Source organism: Staurois parvus, unplaced genomic scaffold (assembly GCF_062004578.1).
Source record: "Staurois parvus isolate SC_StPar_1 unplaced genomic scaffold, SC_StPar_1.0 ptg002138l, whole genome shotgun sequence".
In the NCBI taxonomy this organism is placed as follows: Eukaryota; Metazoa; Chordata; class Amphibia; order Anura; family Ranidae; genus Staurois; species Staurois parvus.
In genome coordinates, this window is record NW_028319934.1 from 82,809 (window position 1) to 102,041 (window position 19,233).

General features: G+C 53.7%; 1 protein-coding gene across 1 annotated transcript in view; it reads left to right on the top strand.

Annotated features, from left to right (window-relative positions):
• The first annotated feature begins 2,218 nt into the window (after positions 1-2,218).
• Positions 2,219-19,233, top strand: part of FGF16 (fibroblast growth factor 16) — a 63,194-nt gene continuing 46,179 nt past the window's right edge. The window contains exon 1 of the mRNA XM_089665118.1: positions 2,219-3,003. Within this exon, the coding sequence (XP_089521244.1) occupies positions 2,730-3,003 (274 nt within the window). The 5' untranslated portion in view covers positions 2,219-2,729. The remainder of the gene's footprint in view (positions 3,004-19,233) is intronic.

Here is a 19,233-nt window from a genome sequence, read left to right on the forward strand (position 1 = left end):
CCGGGTATCTGTCTCGGATTGCCCCCACCTCGGGTATCTGTCTCGGATTGCCCCCCTCCTCCGGTATCTGTCTCGGATTGCCCCCCCCCTCCGGTATCTGTCTCGGATTGCCCCCTCCCCCTGTATCTGTCTCGGATTGCCCCCCTCCCCCGGTATCTGTCTCGGATTGCCCCCCTCCCCCCCGGTATCTGTCTCGGATTGCCCCCCCTCCTATCTGTCTCGGATTGCCCCCCCCCTATCTGTCTCGGATTGCCCCCCCCCCTATCTGTCTCGGATTGCCCCCCCCCCTATCTGTCTCGGATTGCCCCCCCCATCTGTCTCGGATTGCCCCCCCCATCTGTCTCGGATTGCCCCCCTCCCCCCGTATCTGTCTCGGATTGCCCCCCTCCCCCCGTATCTGTCTCGGATTGCCCCCCTCCCCCCGTATCTGTCTCGGATTGCCCCCCCCTCATTATCTGTCTCGGATTGCCCCCCTCCCCCGGTATCTGTCTCGGATTGCCCCCCTCCCCCGGTATCTGTCTCGGATTGCCCCCCTCCCCCCGTATCTGTCTCGGATTGCCCCCCTCCCTCCGTATCTGTCTCGGATTGCCCCCCTCCCCCGGTATCTGTCTCGGATTGCCCCACTCCCCCCGTATCTGTCTCGGATTGCCCCCCTTTCCCCGTATCTGTCTCGGATTGCCCCCCCTCCCCCCGTATCTGTCTCGGATTGCCCCCCTCCCCCCGTATCTGTCTCGGATTGCCCCCCTCCCCCGTATCATGTCTCGGATTGCCCCCCTCCCCCGGTATCTGTCTCGGATTGCCCCCCTCCCCCGGTATCTGTCTCGGATTGCCCCCCTCCCCCCGTATCTGTCACGGATTGCCCCCTCCCCCGGTATCTGTCTCGGATTGCACCTCTCCCCCGGTATCTGTCTCGGATTGCCCCCCTCCCTCATTATCTGTCTCGGATTGCCCCCCTCCCCCGGTATCTGTCTCGGATTGCCCCCCTCCCCCCGTATCTGTCTCGGATTGCCCCCTCCCCCGGTATCTGTCTCGGATTGCACCCCTCCCCCGGTATCTGTCTCGGATTGCCCCCCTTCCTCATTATCTGTCTCGGATTGCCCCCCTCCCCCCGTATCTGTCTCGGATTGCCCCCCTCCCCCGGATCTGTCTTGGATTGCCCCCCTCCCCCGGTATCTGTCTCGGATTGCCCCCCTCCCCCGGTATCTGTCTCGGATTGCCCCACTCCCTCATTATCTGTCTCGGATTTCCCCCCTCCCCCCGTATCTGTCTCGGATTGCCCCCCTCCCCCCGTATCTGTCTCGGATTGCCCCCCTCCCCCCGTATCTGTCTCGGATTGCCCCCCTCCCCCCGTATCTGTCTCGGATTGCCCCCCTCCCCCGGTATCTGTCTCGGATTGCCCCCCTCCCCGGGTATCTGTCTCGGATTGCCCCCCCCTCCGGTATCTGTCTCGGATTGCCCTCCTCCTCCGGTATCTGTCTCGGATTGCCCCCCCCCCTCCGGTATCTGTCTCGGATTGCCCCCTCCCCCTGTATCTGTCTTGGATTGCCCCCCTCCCCCGGTATCTGTCTCGGATTGCCCCCCTCCCCCCCGGTATCTGTCTCGGATTGCCCCCCCCCATCTGTCTCGGATTTCCCCCCCCCTATCTGTCTCGGATTGCCCCCCCCCCTATCTGTCTCGGATTGCCCCCCCATCTGTCTCGGATTGCCCCCCCATCTGTCTCGGATTGCCCCCCCCCATCTGTCTCGGATTGCCCCCCTCCCCCTGTATCTGTCTCGGATTGCCCCCCTCCCCCCGTATCTGTCGCGGATTGCCCCCCTCCCCCCGTATCTGTCTCGGATTGCCCCCCCCCCCTATCTGTCTCGGATTGCCCCCCCCATCTGTCTCGGATTGCCCCCCCCCTATCTGTCTCGGATTGCCCCCCCCCCTATCTGTCTCGGATTGCCCCCCCCTATCTGTCTCGGATTGCCCCCCCCCCCTATCTGTCTCGGATTGCCCCCCCCCCCCTATCTGTCTCGGATTACCCCCCTCCCCCAGTATCTGTCTCGGATTGCCCCCCCCCTATCTGTCTCGGATTGCCCCCCCCCCCCCCTATCTGTCTCGGATTGCCCCCCCCATCTGTCTCGGATTGCCCCCCAGGACCTCCTGCACATCCAGGAACAGCTGCAGTCCCGGTGTCGGTGTGGGGGGGGGAGCACCTGTTGTGAACATGGGAAGGTGGTCGGAGCTCCGGCGGGTCTCATATATCTCCTCATAAACCCGGACGGATCAGTTTTCTCCCTGACAGCACCGGCACTCAGCTCCCAGTCCCCCCGGCCCGCAGGGTCATGACGTCACGACTGCCACTGACACGCTCCGCGCCAGGATCCGCTGGGCTCCGCTGCCATCGGCACATTCTTCAGCGCAGCGGGTCGGAGAGGAGCGCGCCGCCGCCAAGGGGGTCATCATGAGGTGTGGCTTGTATTTAAATGTGCAGAATGTGGAGGGAGTGTTATGTATATAAAGTGCCGATTCCATCGCTTCCCCAGACAGACCCAGCTATGAACAGCAGGAGGAGACCCATGAAGAGGCCCCAGCTCGTACTCCTCCATGAGAACAAGGTCACTGGTGGACAGGACTGCACACAGGGACTGCTGGAGCCCATTGGACCTCACTTGTTGATGGACATCCAACTTCTTCTCTAATTGTTCCAAGTCTTCCCCAAGTCCTGGTCACCTTGGCAGACGGCTGCTATGGCTGAAGTTGGTGGCTTCTTGGCATCTCTGGATCTAGACTTGCATGGCTTCTCTTCATCGTATGGGAATGTGGCTTTAGCTGACTCACCTGGATTTCTGAATGAGAGGCTGGGGCAGATAGAAGGGAGGCTGCAGAGAGGATCCCCCACCGACTTCGCCCACCTGAAAGGTATCCTGCGGAGGAGGCAGCTCTACTGTAGGACGGGCTTCCACCTGGAGATCTTCCCCAATGGGACTGTGCATGGCACCAGGCAGGACCACAGTAGATTCGGTAAGGCTGCATGACTTGCCTTTCTCAAATCTGGTTCCTCACATACCTTCCCTTTAGGTGGCTCCTCGCTTTCGTCCCCATACCTAGTTCTTTAAATCCCTTCCCCATACCTGGATCCTCGCATCCCTTCCCCGTACCTGGATCTTCTCATCCCTTCCACGTACCTGGCTCCTCGCATCCCTTCCCCATACCTGGATCTTCTCATCCCTTCCACGTACCTGGCTCCTCGCATCCCTTCCACGTACCTGGCTCCTCGCATCCCTTCCCTGTACCGGGCTCCTCGCATCCCTTCCCCATACCTGGATCTTCTCATCCCTTCCCCATACCTGGATCTTCTCATCCCTTCCCTGTACCTGGATCTTCTCATCCTTTCCCCGTACCTGGATCTTCTCATCCCTTCCCCATACCTGGATCTTCTCATCCCTTCCCCATACCTGGATCTTCTCATCCCTTCCCCGTACCGGGCTCCTCACACCCCTTCCCCATACCTGGATCTTCACATCCCTTCCCTGTACCTGGATCTTCTCATCCTTTACCCGTACCTGGCTCCTGGCATCCCTTCTCCATACCTGGATCTTCTCATCCCTTCCCCGTATCTGGATCTTCTCATCCCTTCCCCGTATCTGGATCTTCTCATCCCTTCCCCGTACCTGGCTCCTCACATCCCTTCCCGTACCTGGCTCCTCACACCCCTTCCCCATACTGGACTCGCTACATCCCTTCCCCATACCTGGCTCCTCACATCCCTTCCCCATACCTGGCTCCTCACACCCCTTCCCCGTACCTGGCTCCTCACCTCCCTTCCCCGTACCTGGCTCCTCACATCCCTTCCCCATACTGGACTCACTGCATCCCTTTCCCATACCTGGCTCCTCTCACCCCTTCCCCATACCTGGCTCCTCACACCCCTTCCCCATACTGGACTCACTGCATCCCTTCCATATACCTGGCTCCTCGCATTCCTTCCCCGTACCTGGCTCCTCTCATCCCTTCCATATACCTGGCTCATTGCATCCCTTCCCCATACCATGCTTGTTACATCCCTTCCCCCTACTTGGTACCTCACATTCCTGCTTTGCACTTGTCTTCTAAAATTCCCTCCCCAAATCTGGCTCCTCACATCCCTTCCGCATACCTGGTTCCTCACATCCCTTCCCTGTGCCTGGCTCCTCGCATCCCTTCGCCATACCTGGCTCCTCTTGTCCTTTCCCCGACTCCTCTCGTCCCTTCCCCGTACCTTGCTCCTCACATCCCTTTCCCATACCTGGATCTTCTCATCCCTTCTTTATACCTGACTCCTCGCATCCCTTCCCCGTACTGGACTCACTGCATCCCTTCCATATACCTGGCTCCTCTCACCCTTTCCCCGTACCTGGCTCCTCTCGTCCCTTCCCCATACCTGGCTCCTCTCACCCTTTCCCCATACCTGGCTCCTCTCACCCTTTCCCCATACCTGGCTCCTCTCACCCTTTCCCGTACCTGGCTCCTCTCGTCCCTTCCCCGTACCTGGCACCTCTCGCCCTTTCCCCGTACCTTACTCCTCACGCCCTTTCCCCGTACCTTGCTCCTCTCGCCCTTTCCCTGTACCTGGCTCCTTTCAGCCTTTCCCCGTACCTGGCTCCTTTCAGCCTTTCCCCGTACCTGGCTCCTCACAGCCCTTCCCCGTACGTGGCTCCTCTCAGCCCTTCCCCATACCTGGCTCCTCTCAGCCCTTCCCCGTACCTGGCTCCTCTCAGCCCTTCCCCGTACCTGGCTCCTCACACCCCTTCCCCGTACCTGGCTCCTCACACCCCTTCCCCATTGCTGGCTCCTCTCACCCCTTCCCCATACCTTGCTCCTCACACCCCTTCCCCATACCTGGCTCCTCTCACCCCTTCCCCATACCTGGCTCCTCTCACCCCTTCCCCATACCTGGCTCCTCACACCCCTTTCCCCATACCTGGCTCCTCACACCCCTTCCCCATACCTGGCTCCTCACACCCCTTCCCCATACCTGGCTCCTCACACCCCTTCCCCATACCTGGCTCCTCTCGCCCCTTCCCCGTACCTGGCTCCTCACACCCCTTCCCCGTACCTGGCTCCTCACACCCCTTCCCCGTACCTGGCTCCTCACATCCCTTCCCCGTACCTGGCTCCTCACATCCCTTCCCCGTACCTGGCTCCTCACACCCCTTCCCCGTACCTGGCTCCTCACACCCCTTCCCCGTACCTGGCTCCTCACACCCCTTCCCCGTACCTGGCTCCTCACACCCCTTCCCCGTACCTGGCTCCTCACACCCCTTCCCCATACCTGGCTCCTCACACCCCTTCCCCATACCTGGCTCCTCACACCCCTTCCCCATACCTGGCTCCTCTCGCCCCTTCCCCATACCTGGCTCCTCACACCCCTTCCCCATACCTGGCTCCTCTCGCCCCTTCCCCATACCTGGCTCCTCACACCCCTTCCCCATACCTGGCTCCTCACACCCCGTACCTGGCTCCTCACATCCCTTCCCCATACCTGGCTCCTCACACCCCTTCCCCATACCTGGCTCCTCACACCCCTTCCCCATACCTGGCTCCTCACACCCCTTCCCCATACCTGGCTCCTCTCGCCCCTTCCCCATACCTGGCTCCTCACACCCCTTCCCCATACCTGGCTCCTCACACCCCTTCCCCGTACCTGGCTCCTCACACCCCATACCTGGCTCCTCACACCCCTTCCCCGTACCTGGCTCCTCACATCCCTTCCCCGTACCTGGCTCCTCACACTCCTTCCCCATACCTGGCTCCTCACACCCCTTCCCCATACCTGGCTCCTCACACCCCTTCCCCATACCTGGCTCCTCACACCCCTTCCCCATACCTGGCTCCTCACACCCCTTCCCCATACCTGGCTCCTCACATCCCTTCCCCATACCTGGCTCCTCACACCCCTTCCCCATACCTGGCTCCTCACACCCCTTCCCCATACCTGGCTCCTCACACCCCTTCCCCATACCTGGCTCCTCACATCCCTTCCCCATACCTGGCTCCTCACACCCCTTCCCCATACCTGGCTCCTCACACCCCTTCCCCATACCTGGCTCCTCACACCCATGAATTGATGCTTGTCACAATCTGGTAGTTAGTTGGTAATTTGATGCCGGTGATTACACATCCAATTTCCTGCAGTGTGTTTGTTCTTTGGATGACAGCTTTTGGTTCCCAGAATCAGTGGCGGCTCTTAAATGTCAGGCAACGTACTTACATTGTTCTGGGATTTCCAGATTTTCTATAGAGCTGACATAAAATGGGAGATTAGCTGGAGGTTGGGTAAAGTCGTCTTGCTATAATGATGGGTCTTCTCAGTAATTAGAGCGAGGCTGCTATATAATGGTGACATTGTGCTTCTACCCAAGGAGCTGAAGGTGGCCACACACCAGCCAATGTGGTCATTCCATCGACCAAGGTGCAAAATCCCCCTGAACCAAAGGGTGATTCGCTTGCTTCCAATTGCTCATACCTAGATCAGTCACAAATCACGGCATGTATGGTCACCTCAACAACTACCAAGTTGGAGACACTTGGAGAATGGGCCAATCATACATTCTGAATCATTTTACTTTACGCCGTCCATATCTTTACCGGTCATGAATTTCAGTGTTGTTCCAGTTTATGGGCCTTATGGAGGTTCCCCTAATATTTGTGTCTTATGGAGGTTCTCCTAATATTTATGTGCCTTATGGAGGTTCCCCTAATATTTGTGCCTTATGGAGGTTTTCCTAATATTTGTGTCTTATGGAGGTTCTCCTAATATTTGTGTCTTATGGAGGTTCCCCTAATATTTGTGTCTTATGGAGGTTCCCCTAATATTTGTGTCTTATGGAGGTTCCCCTAATATTTGTGTCTTATGGAGGTTCCCCTAATATTTATGTGCCTTATGGAGGTTCTCCTAATATTTATGTGCCTTATGGAGGTTTTCCTAATATTTGTGTCTTATGGAGGTTCTCCTAATATTTGTGTCTTATGGAGGTTCCCCTAATATTTGTGTCTTATGGAGGTTCCCCTAATATTTGTGTCTTATGGAGGTTCCCCTAATATTTGTGTCTTATGGAGGTTCCCCTAATATTTATGTGCCTTATGGAGGTTCTCCTAATATTTATGTGCCTTGTGGAGGTTTTCCTAATATTTGTGTCTTATGGAGGTTCCCCTAATATTTATGTGCCTTATGGAGGTCCTTTTCTTAACTATGTGCTTCATGGAGGTCTTCTTATTACGTATGTGTCTTATGGAGGTTCCCCTAATATGTATGTACCTTGTGGAGGTTCTCCTAATATTTGTGTCTTATGGAGGTTCCTCTAATATTTGTGTGCTTTATAGAGGTTCTCCTAATATTTGTGTCTTATGGAGGTTCCCCTAATATTTATGTGCCTTATGGAGGTTCCCCTAATATTTATGTGCCTTGTGGAGGTTCTCCTAAAATTTGTGTCTTATGGAGGTTCCCCTAATATTTATGTGCCTTATGGAGGTCCTTTTCTTAACCATGTGCTTCATGGAGGTTCTCCTAATGTATGTGCTTTATGGGGGTTCCCCTAATATTTATGTGCCTTGTGGAGGTTCTCCTAATATTTGTGTCTTATGGAGGTTCCCCTAATATTTATGTGCTTCATGGAGTTTCCCCTAATATGTATGTGCCTTATGGAGGTTCCCCTAATATGTATGTGCCTTGTGGAGGTTCTCCTAATATTTGTGCCTTATGGAGGTTCCCCTAATATTTATGTGCCTTGTGGAGGTTCTCCTAATATTTGTGTCTTATGGAGGTTCCCCTAATATTTATGTGCCTTGTGGAGGTTCTTCTAATATTTGTGTCTTATGGAGGTTCCCCTAATATTTATGTGCCTTGTGGAGATTCTCCTAATATTTGTGCCTTATGGAGGTTCCCCTAATATTTATGTGCCTTATGGAGGTTCCCCTAATATTTATGTGCCTTGTGGAGGTTCTCCTAATATTTATGTGCTTCATGGCGATTCCACTAATATTTATGTGCCTTGCGGAGGTTCTCCTAATATTTATGTGCCTTGTGGAGGCTCTCCTAATATTTATGAGCCTTATGGAGGCTCTCCTAATATCTGTGTCTTATGAAGGTTCTCCTAATATTTGTGCGTTATGGAGGTTCTCCTAATAATTGTGCGTTATGGAGGTTCTCCTAATATTTGTGTTTTATGGAGGTTCTCCTAATATTTGTGTTTTATGGAGGTTCCCCTAATATTTATGTGCCTTGTGGAGGTTCTCCTAATATTTGTGTCTTATGGAGGTTCCCCTAATATTTATGTGCCTTGTGGAGGTTCTTCTAATATTTGTGTCTTATGGAGGTTCCCCTAATATTTATGTGCCTTGTGGAGATTCTCCTAATATTTGTGCCTTATGGAGGTTCCCCTAATATTTATGTGCCTTGTGGAGGTTCTCCTAATATTTATGTGCTTCATGGCGATTCCACTAATATTTATGTGCCTTGCGGAGGTTCTCCTAATATTTATGTGCCTTGTGGAGGCTCTCCTAATATTTATGAGCCTTATGGAGGCTCTCCTAATATCTGTGTCTTATGAAGGTTCTCCTAATATTTGTGCGTTATGGAGGTTCTCCTAATAATTGTGCGTTATGGAGGTTCTCCTAATAATTGTGCCTTATGGAGGTTCTCCTAATATTTGTGTTTTATGGAGGTTCCCCTAATATTTATGTGCCCTATATTCTCTTCTCCTTGTCTGTGTCCTATGGAGGTTCTCTTCTCCTTGTCTGTGTCCTATGGAGGTTCTCCTATCCTTGTCTGTGTCCTATGGAGGTTCTCCTCTCCTTGTCTGTGTCCTATGGAGGTTCTCCTCTCCTTGTCTGTGTCCTATGGAGGTTCTCTTCTCCTTGTCTGTGTCCTATGGAGGTTCTCTTCTCCTTGTCTGTGTCCTATGGAGGTTCTCTTCTCCTTGTCTGTGTCCTATGGAGGTTCTCTTCTCCTTGTCTGTGTCCTATGGAGGTTCTCTTCTCCTTTTCTGTGTCCTATGGAGGTTCTCCTATCCTTGTCTGTGTCCTATGGAGGTTCTCTTCTCCTTGTCTGTGTCCTATGGAGGTTCTTATCTCCTTGTCTGTGTCCTATGGAGGTTCTCTTCTCCTTGTCTGTGTCCTATGGAGGTTCTCTTCTCCTTGTCTGTGTCCTATGGAGGTTCTCTTCTCCTTGCCTGTGTCCTATGGAGGTTCTCTTCTCCTTGCCTGTGTCCTATGGAGGTTTTCTTCTCCTTGCCTGTGTCCTATGGAGGTTCTCTTCTCCTTTTTTGTGTCCTATGGAGGTTCTCTTCTCCTTGTCTGTGTCCTATGGAGGTTCTCTTCTCCTTTTCTGTGTCCTATGGAGGTTCTCCTATCCTTGTCTGTGTCCTATGGAGGTTCTCTCCTTGTCTGTGTCCTATGGAGGTTCTCTTCTCCTTGTCTGTGTCCTATGGAGGTTCTCTTCTCCTTGCCTGTGTCCTATGGAGGTTTTCTTCTCCTTGCCTGTGTCCTATGGAGGTTCTCTTCTCCTTTTCTGTGTCCTATGGAGGTTCTCCTATCCTTGTCTGTGTCGTATGGAGGTTCTCTTCTCCTTGTCTGTGTCCTATGGAGGTTCTCTTCTCCTTGTCTGTGTCCTATGGAGGTTCTCTTCTCCTTGTCTGTGTCCTATGGAGGTTCTCTTCTCCTTTTCTGTGTCCTATGGAGGTTCTCTTCTCCTTTTCTGTGTCCTATGGAGGTTATCTTCTCCTTGTCTGTGTCCTATGGAGGTTCTCTTCTTGCCTGTGTCCTATGGAGGTTCTCTTCTCCTTGTCTGTGTCCTATGGAGGTTCTCTTCTCCTTGTCTGTGTCCTATGGAGGTTCTCTTCTCCTTGTCTGTGTCCTATGGAGGTTCTCTTCTCCTTGTCTGTGTCCTATGGAGGTTCTCTTCTCCTTGTCTGTGTCCTATGGAGGTTGTGTGAATGACCCTGATTGTGTCTGATATGATGACCTGACGATATGCAAAGTGCGAGCTCCTGCAGCAGCCAATCTTATGTTTTATGACTTTCCAGAGGTCGGAAGAGTGACCCCGGGGTGATTGCGAGGCGTTCCTCGCCTGCACATTCATGGATGGGGTATTGCCACGGCAGGAGAAGAGTAGTGATATTGCGGGGGTTGGGTTACAATGGTTTTCATCTCATTTCTGGCATTCTCCTGGAAATTTGTGATTCTTTCCTTTTTATGTTTTGTAGTCACCTGATATCGGTCAGTTGGAATAAATGAGCACCAGGAGGCTTAGAGGGAAAATGGCCCTCCATGGGGGCCATATAATCGGGGTGATGATAGAAGGAGGGTCTTCACACCTGGGAAATCACAAGAGATCATCGGCTTGCTGTGTCTCCGGTGGGGAGATCCATCTTCTATTTGTCCTGGTCACCATTGTCACCAGGAAATCCTACATTTCACCAGAACAGGAATAGAGGGGGGATCTTCCACTGGGGACACCTGATGAGAACTGTTTAAGGGTTGGTTAACTCTTGCAGTCAGGAGGCAGTAAAAGCAGGCGGTTGAGTGTCCCCCTCCCCTCACTTAGGCAGCCAGATGGAGTTGTACAGGTGCTGTGGCAAATATTGCCCCCCACCTACACCCTTGTGTTCTGTGGGAAGTACCACCCCTGAATGCAACCCATTCAGGTGAATGGGGCCACACCACAAATGCCCTTCAACCACATGCAATGAGCAAGGCTGGGGCACGGTGGTTCAACATTTACCAAAGTAAAAAAAGGCAACAGGTTTTCTCTTCACCGCCTGACATCTCCTCACCCCCTGACCTGAAGTCTCCTCACCCCCTGACGTCTCCTCACCGCCTGACGTCTCTTCACCACCTGACGTCTCCTCACCCCCTGACGTCTCCTCACCGCCTGACATCTCCTTACCGCCTGACGTCTCCTCACCGTCTGACGTCTCTTCACCCCCTGACGTCTCCTCGCCGCCTGACGTCTCCTCACCCCCTGACGTCTCCTCACCGCCTGACGTCTCCTCACCGCCTGACATCTGCTCACCCCCTGACGTCTCCTCACCGCCTGACGTCTCCTCACTCCCTGACGTCTCCTCACCCCCTGACCTGAAGTCTCCTCACCCCCTGACGTCTCCTCACCGCCTGACGTCTCTTCACCACCTGACGTCTCCTCACCCCCTGACGTCTCCTCACTGCCTGACGTCTCCTCACCGTCTGACGTCTCTTCACCCCCTGACGTCTCTTCACCCCCTGACGTCTCCTCGCCGCCTGACGTCTCCTCACCCCCTGACGTCTCCTCACCACCTGACGTCTCCTCACTGCCTGACATCTGCTCACCCCCTGACGTCTCCTCACTCCCTGACGTCTCCTCACCCCCTGACCTGACGTCTCCTCACCCCCTGACGTCTCCTCACCGCCTGACGTCTCTTCACCACCTGACGTCTCCTCACCCCCTGATGTCTCCTCATCCCCTGACGTCTCCTCACCCCCTGACGTCTCCTCACCCCCTGACGTCTCCTCACCCCCTGATGTCTCCTCACCCCCTGACCTGAAGTCTCCTCACCCCCTGACCTGAAGTCTCCTCACCCCCTGACGTCTCCTCACTTCTCCTGACGTCTCCTGACATCTCCTCACTGCCTCACGTCGCCTCACCCCCCAACGTCTTCTGACGTCTCCTCACCCTCCGACGTCTTCTGACGTCTCCTCACCCTCCTGACGTCTTCTGACGTCTCCTCACCCCCTGACATCTCCTCACTTCTCCTGACGTCTCCTGACATCTCCTCACCCCCTGACGTCTCCTCACCCCCTGATGTCTTCTGATGTCTCCTCACCCCCTGACGTCTCCTCACTTCTCCTGACGTCTCCTGACATCTCCTTACCGCCTCACGTCTCCTCACCATCCTGACGTCTTCTGACGTCTCCTCACCCCCTGACGTCTTCTGACGTCTCCTCACCCCCCTGACGTCTTCTGACGTCTCCTCACCCCCTGACGTCTTCTGACATCTCCTCACCCCCCTGACGTCTTCTGATGTCTCCTCACCCCCTGACGTCTCCTGACATCTCCTCACCCCCCTGACGTCTTCTGACATCTCCTCACCCCCCTGACGTCTTCTGATGTCTCCTCACCCCCTGACGTCTCCTGACATCTCCTCACCCCCCTGACGTCTTCTGACATCTCCTCACCCCCCTGACGTCTTCTGATGTCTCCTCACCCCCTGACGTCTCCTGACATCTCCTCACCCCCCTGACGTCTTCTGACATCTCCTCACCCCCCTGACGTCTTCTGATGTCTCCTCACCCCCTGACGTCTCCTGACATCTCCTCACCCCCCTGACGTCTCCTCACCCCCCTGACGTCTTCTGACGTCTCCTCACCCCCTGACGTCTCCTGACATCTCCTCACCCCCCTGACGTCTTCTGACATCTCCTCACCCCCCTGACGTCTTCTGATGTCTCCTCACCCCCTGACGTCTCCTGACATCTCCTCACCCCCCTGACGTCTCCTCACCGCCTGTCCAACATCTCTAGAAAGAGGTCGACTGCCAGACACAGATGATGCAATACACCTGATGGGATCACCAACCCTTTCCTATTCGTCCATCACTAGAAAATCGATTCATATGGAATGCACGGATCAAGGAGTGACAGGAGAGATAGATATGGAAAGGATAATATTCTAGACTCTGGAATCAACTTGGCGTTGGTCATGCTGGGGTCAGTGGGCGGGGTGACCTCTCTCATGCCCCCGCAGTGGGAGTCCCACCCAGGAGGAAACAGGTGTCCTTCCCGTGGGGTTCTGGTTCTGGAGGGGTTAACCCCTTCCCTGCCATCCTGCATACCAGCACTCCATGCCACATCCAGAACTCGTTGGTATAAATCATCGCTCCTCTCCACTTCCCGCTCGGGTAGAACTGAAATCCTAAACAAATGCGCTCATTTTCAAGAAATGTCAACTTTTTTTTCCGACTTCCTTTTTTTTTTTTCCTGCAGGTGCACAAAAAAACATTTTTGAGGAATGTCTGGGATTAGTCAATGTATCCCAAGTCCTGCCCTCCCCGAATTCCTGTTCCAGGATCTCCGTCCAGCATATGTGCCCTGTGCATGTATCTAGAAGGATCCAGACATCCATGCAGTGGATGACATGTGAGCTCCAATATGTTGGAGGCCCCAAATGGATGACATTTTGTTTCCATAAAATCCTGTTTTCACCTTTTTGTTATCCTTTGTCCCATCTCAGAGCTGCTGATCTCCTGCATCCTCTTTGCAGACACTTCCTGTCTCCATACACTCCAGTGATGGCTGTTGTCACAGTGACAACACAGGAGAACAATTGGGAGACAGGGACTGAGAGTTGTCACACTATAAGAGGAAGTGCCTGAACAAGGACCCCCATGGCAGGATCACTTAATGAAAGCTGCAGATTTCTAACGACTGAAAATGACTTTGGAATGACACCAACCTGTGGGAGCTTCTATGATGGTCTGAGGTGGGGGTCTCCAAACATTCTAGACAAGGGGCCAGTTTACTGTTCTTCAAACTTTAGGGGGGCCAGACTGTGGCCAGTGGGAGAAGAAAATGTCCCATCATTGGTATCAGTGGGAGAAGAAAATGTCCCATCATTGGTATCAGTGGGAGGAATAGTCCCCCATCATTGGTGTCAGTGGGAGGAATAGTGTCCCATCATTGGTGTCAGTGGGAGGAATAGTGCCCCATCATTGGTGTCAGTGGGAGGAATAGTGTCCCATTATTGGTGTCAGTGGGAGGAATAGTGCCCCATCATTGGTGTCAGTGGGAGGAATAGTGCCCCATCATTGGTGTCAGTGGGAGGAATAGTGTCCCATCATTGGTGTCAGTGGGAGGAATAGTGCCCCATCATTGGTGTCAGTGGGAGGAATAGTGTCCCATTATTGGTGTCAGTGGGAGGAATAGTGCCCCATCATTGGTGTCAGTGGAAGGAATAGTGCCCCATCATTGGTGTCAGTGGGAGGAATAGTGTCCCATCATTGGTGTCAGTGGGAGGAATAGTGCCCCATCATTGGTGTCAGTGGGAGGAATAGTGCCCCATCATTGGTGTCAGTGGGAGGAATAGTGCACCATCATTGGTGTCAGTGGGAGGAATAGTGCCCCATCATTGGTGTCAGTGGGAGGAATAGTGCCCCATCATTGGTATCAGTGGGAGGAATAGTGCTCCATCGTTGGTGTCAGTGGGAGGAATAGTGCCCCATCATTGGTGTCAGTGGGAGGAATAGCGCCCCATCATTGGTGTCAGTGGGAGAAATAGTGCCCCATCATTGGTGTCAGTGGGAGGAATAGTGCCCCATCATTGGTATCAGTGGGAGGAATAGTGTCCCATCATTGGTGTCAGTGGGAGGAATAGTGTACCATCATTGGTGTCAGTGGGAGGAATAGTGCCCCATCATTGGTGTCAGTGGGAGGAATAGTGTCCCATCATTGGTGTCAGTGGGAGGAATAGTGCCCCATCATTGGTGTCAGTGGGGGGAATAGTGCCCCATCATTGGTGTCAGTGGGGGGAATAGTGCCCCATCATTGGTATCAGTGGGAGGAATAGTGCCCCATCATTGGTGTCAGTGGGAGGAATAGTGCCCCATCATTGGTGTCAGTGGGAGGAATAGTGCCCCATCATTGGTGTCAGTGGGAGGAATAGTGCCCCATCATTGGTGTCAGTGGGGGGAATAGTGCCCCATCATTGGTATCAGTGGGAGGAATAGTGCCCCATCATTGGTGTCAGTGGGAGGAATAGTGCCCCATCATTGGTGTCAGTGGGAGGAATAGCGCCCCATCATTGGTATCAGGGGGAGGAATAGTGCCCCATCATTGGTGTCAATGGGAGGAATAGTGCCCCATCATTGGTGTCAGTGGGAGGACTAGTGCCCCGTCATTGGTGTCAGAGGGAGGAATAGTGCCCCATCATTGGTATCAGTGGGAGGAATAGTGTCCCGTCATTGGTGTCAGTGGGGTAATAGTGCCCCATCATTGGTGTCAGTGGGAGGAATAGTGCCCCATCATTGGTATCAGTGGGAGGAATAGTGCCCCATCATTGGTGTCAGTGGGAGGAATAGTGCCCCATCATTGGTGTCAGTGGGGGGAATAGTGCCCCATCATTGGTGTCAGTGGGGGGAATAGTGCCCCATCATTGGTATCAGTGGGAGGAATAGTGCCCCATCATTGGTGTCAGTGGGAGGAATAGTGCCCCATCATTGGTGTCAGTGGGAGGAATAGTGCCCCATCATTGGTATCAGTGGGAGGAATAGAGCCCCATCATTGGTGTCAATGGGAGGAATAGTGCCCCATCATTGGTGTCAGTGGGAGGACTAGTGCCCCATCATTGGTGTCAGTGGGAGGAATAGTGTCCCGTCATTGGTGTCAGAGGGAGGAATAGTGTCCCGTCATTGGTGTCAGTGGGGTAATAGTGCCCCATCATTGGTGTCAGTGGGAGGAATAGTGCCCCATCATTGGTATCAGTGGGAGGAATAGTGCCCCATCATTGGTGTCAGTGGGAGGAATAGTGTCCCGTCATTGGTGTCAGTGGGGTAATAGTGCCCCATCATTGGTGTCAGTGGGGTAATAGTGCCCCATCATTGGTGTCAGTGGGAGGAATAGTGCCCCATCATTGGTGTCAATGGGAGGAATAGTGCCCCATCATTGGTGTCAGTGGGAGGACTAGTGCCCCATCATTGGTGTCAGAGGGAGGAATAGTGCCCCGTCATTGGTATCAGTGGGAGGAATAGTGTCCTGTCATTGGTGTCAGTGGGGGAATAGTGCCTCATCATTGGTGTCAGTGGGAGGAATAGTGCCCCATCATTGGTGTCAGTGGGAGGAATAGTGCCCCATCATTGGTGTCAGTGGGAGGAATAGTGCCCCATCATTGGTGTCAGTGGGAGGAATAGTGTCCCATCATTGGTATCAGTGGGAGGAATAGTGCCCCATAATTGGTATCAGTGGGAGGAATAGTGCCCCATCATTGGTGTCAGTGGGAGGAATAGTGCCCCATCATTGGTGTCAGTGGGAGGAATAGTGTCCCATCATTGGTGTCAGTGGGAGGAATAGTGCCCCATCATTGGTGTCAGTAGGAGGAATAGTGCCCATCATTGGTGTCAGTGGGAGGAATAGTGTCCCATCATTGGTATCAGTGGGAGGAATAGTGCCCCATCATTGGTGTCAGTGGGAGGAATAGTGCCCCATCATTGGTGTCAGTGGGAGGAATAGTGTCCCATCATTGGTGTCAGTGGGAGGAATAGTGCCCCATCATTGGTGTCAGTAGGAGGAATAGTGCCCATCATTGGTGTCAGTGGGGGGAATATTGTCCTATAGGTGGTGTCAGCTAGAGGACTAGTGCCCTATTGTTGGTGTCAGTGGGAGGAATAGTGTCCCATCATTGGTGTCAGTAGGAGGAATAGTGTCCCATCATTGGTGTCAGTAGGAGGACTAGTGCCCTATTGTTGGTGTCAGTGGCAGAAACTTTTCTCCAGTGTTGCTGACAGTAGGGGAAATAATGCCCTTAGGACTGTACAACAGCAAGCAAAGGACCACATCCGGCCGCCAGGCCACAGTTTGGAGACCACTGATCTAAGGGATCGGGTTGGATCTTCTTTGTAATATGACATGGTGCGGGTGTCATGTCAGTGGTGTCACTAGGTGCTGTATTCTATGGAATTATCACTTCGTTCCCCCATGGAAGTCCTTGGCATCCTCTGTGCTGTATGAATACACGAGTGTGACTGCCATCGTCTCCCTGCGCTCTACAAAGAGACATCCAACGCTGATTTACAAAGAGAACATTAGACCAGGAACTTGGGACCTTAGACTATGAATTATGGGACTATGAGGCTGTGAGTCTACGGGATGGTGGGACTATGGGATCATGGACTATGGGTGATGGAATTACGAGATGGTGGGACTATGGGATCATGGACTATGGGTGATGGAATTACGAGATGGTGGGACTATGGGATCATGGACTATGGGGGATGGAACTACGAGACGGTGGGACTATGGGTGGGACTATGGGTGGGACTAGGGGTAATGGAACTATGAGACGGTGGGACTATGGGTGATGGAACTACGAGACGGTGGGACTATGGGATCATGGACTATGGGTGATGGAACTACGAGATGGTGGGACTATGGGTGGGACTATGGGGGATGGAACTACGAGACGGTGGGACTATGGGATCATGGACTATGGGTGATGGAACTACGAGATGGTGGGACTATGGGATCATGGACTATGGGTGATGGAATTACGAGATGGTGGGACTATGGGATCATGGACTATGGGTGATGGAATTACGAGATGGTGGGACTATGGGATCATGGACTATGGGGGATGGAACTACGAGACGGTGGGACTATGGGTGGGACTATGGGTGGGACTAGGGGTAATGGAACTATGAGACGGTGGGACTATGGGTGATGGAACTACGAGACGGTGGGACTATGGGATCATGGACTATGGGTGATGGAACTACGAGATGGTGGGACTATGGGTGGGACTATGGGGGATGGAACTACGAGACGGTGGGACTATGGGATCATGGACTATGGGTGATGGAACTACGAGATGGTGGGACTATGGGATCATGGACTATGGGTGATGGAACTACGAGATGGTGGGACTATGGGATCATGGACTATGGGTGATGGAACTACGAGATGGTGGGACTATGGGATCATGGACTATGAGTGATGGAACTACGAGATGGTGGGACTATGGGATCATGGACTGTGGGTGATGGAACTACGAGATTGTGGGACTATGGGATCATGGACTATGGGTGATGGAACTAGGAGACGGTGGGACTATGGGTGGGACTAGGGGTAATGGAACTATGAGATGGTGGGACTATGGGTGGGACTAGGGGTAATGGAACTATGAGACGGTGGGACTATGGGATCATGGACTGTGGGTGATGGAACTACGAGATGGTGGGACTATGGGATCATGGACTATGGGTGATGGAACTAGGAGACGGTGGGACTATGGGTGGGACTAGGGGTAATGGAACTATGAGACGGTGGGACTATGGGTGATGGAACTACGAGACGGTGGGACTATGGGTGATGGAACTACGAGACGGTGGGACTATGGGTGGTAGTATGGGTGGGACTATGGGTGATGGAACTAGGAGACGGTGGGACTATGGGTGGGACTATGGGAAGAAGGGACTGTGGTGTGTGGGATGTGTGGGGCGTGTGGTATGGTGGGTGTACCTCGCTCAGTGACACCAATGGACAGAGGTGACACCGGGAATGTTTGGTGACCTGCGGGATTCATTGTTTCCATCTCCTAATACTGTGACTGGGAATCCTCATTACTGGTTATTGGAAACATTCATTTATATGAGATCCCCCCATAATAATCAGGTCTGTACCCCCGCTGTGCCCATTATGAGGGGTTCCCACCATCCCTGTGCCCATTATGAGGGATTCCCACCATCCCTGTGCCCATTATGAGGGGTTCCCACCATCCCTGTGCTGTGCCCATTATGAGGGGCTCCCACCATCCCTGTGCCCATTATGAGGGGTTCCCACCATCCCTGTGCCCATTATGAGGGGCTCCCACCATCCCTGTGCCCATTATGAGGGGTTCCCACCATCCCTGTGCCCATTATGAGGGGTTCCCACCATCCCTGTGCCCATTATGGGGGGCTCCCACCATCCCTGTGTCCATTATGAGGGGTTCCCACCATCCCTGTGCTGTGCCCATTATGAGGGGTTCCCACCATCCCTGTGCTGTGCCCATTATGAGGGGCTCCCACCATCCCTGTGCCCATTATGAGGGGTTCCCACCATCCCTGTGCTGTGCCCATTATGAGGGGCTCCCACCATCCCTGTGCCCATTATGGGGGGCTCCCACCATCCCTGTGCCCATTATGGGGGGCTCCCACCATCCCTGTGCCCATTATGAGGGGCTCCCACCATCCCTGTGCCCATTATGAGGGGCTCCCACCATCCCTGTGCCCATTATGAGGGGTTCCCACCATCCCTGTGCCCATTATGAGGGGTTCCCACCATCCCTGTGCTGTGCCTATTATGAGGGGTTCCCACCATCCCTGTGCCCATTATGAGGGGCTCCCACCATCCCTGTGCCCATTATGAGGGGTTCCCACCATCAATGTGCCCATTATGAGGGGTTCCCACCATCCCTGTGCCCATTATGAGGGGTTCCCACCATCCCTGTGCTGTGCCCATTATGAGGGGTTCCCACCATCCCTGTGCTGTGCCC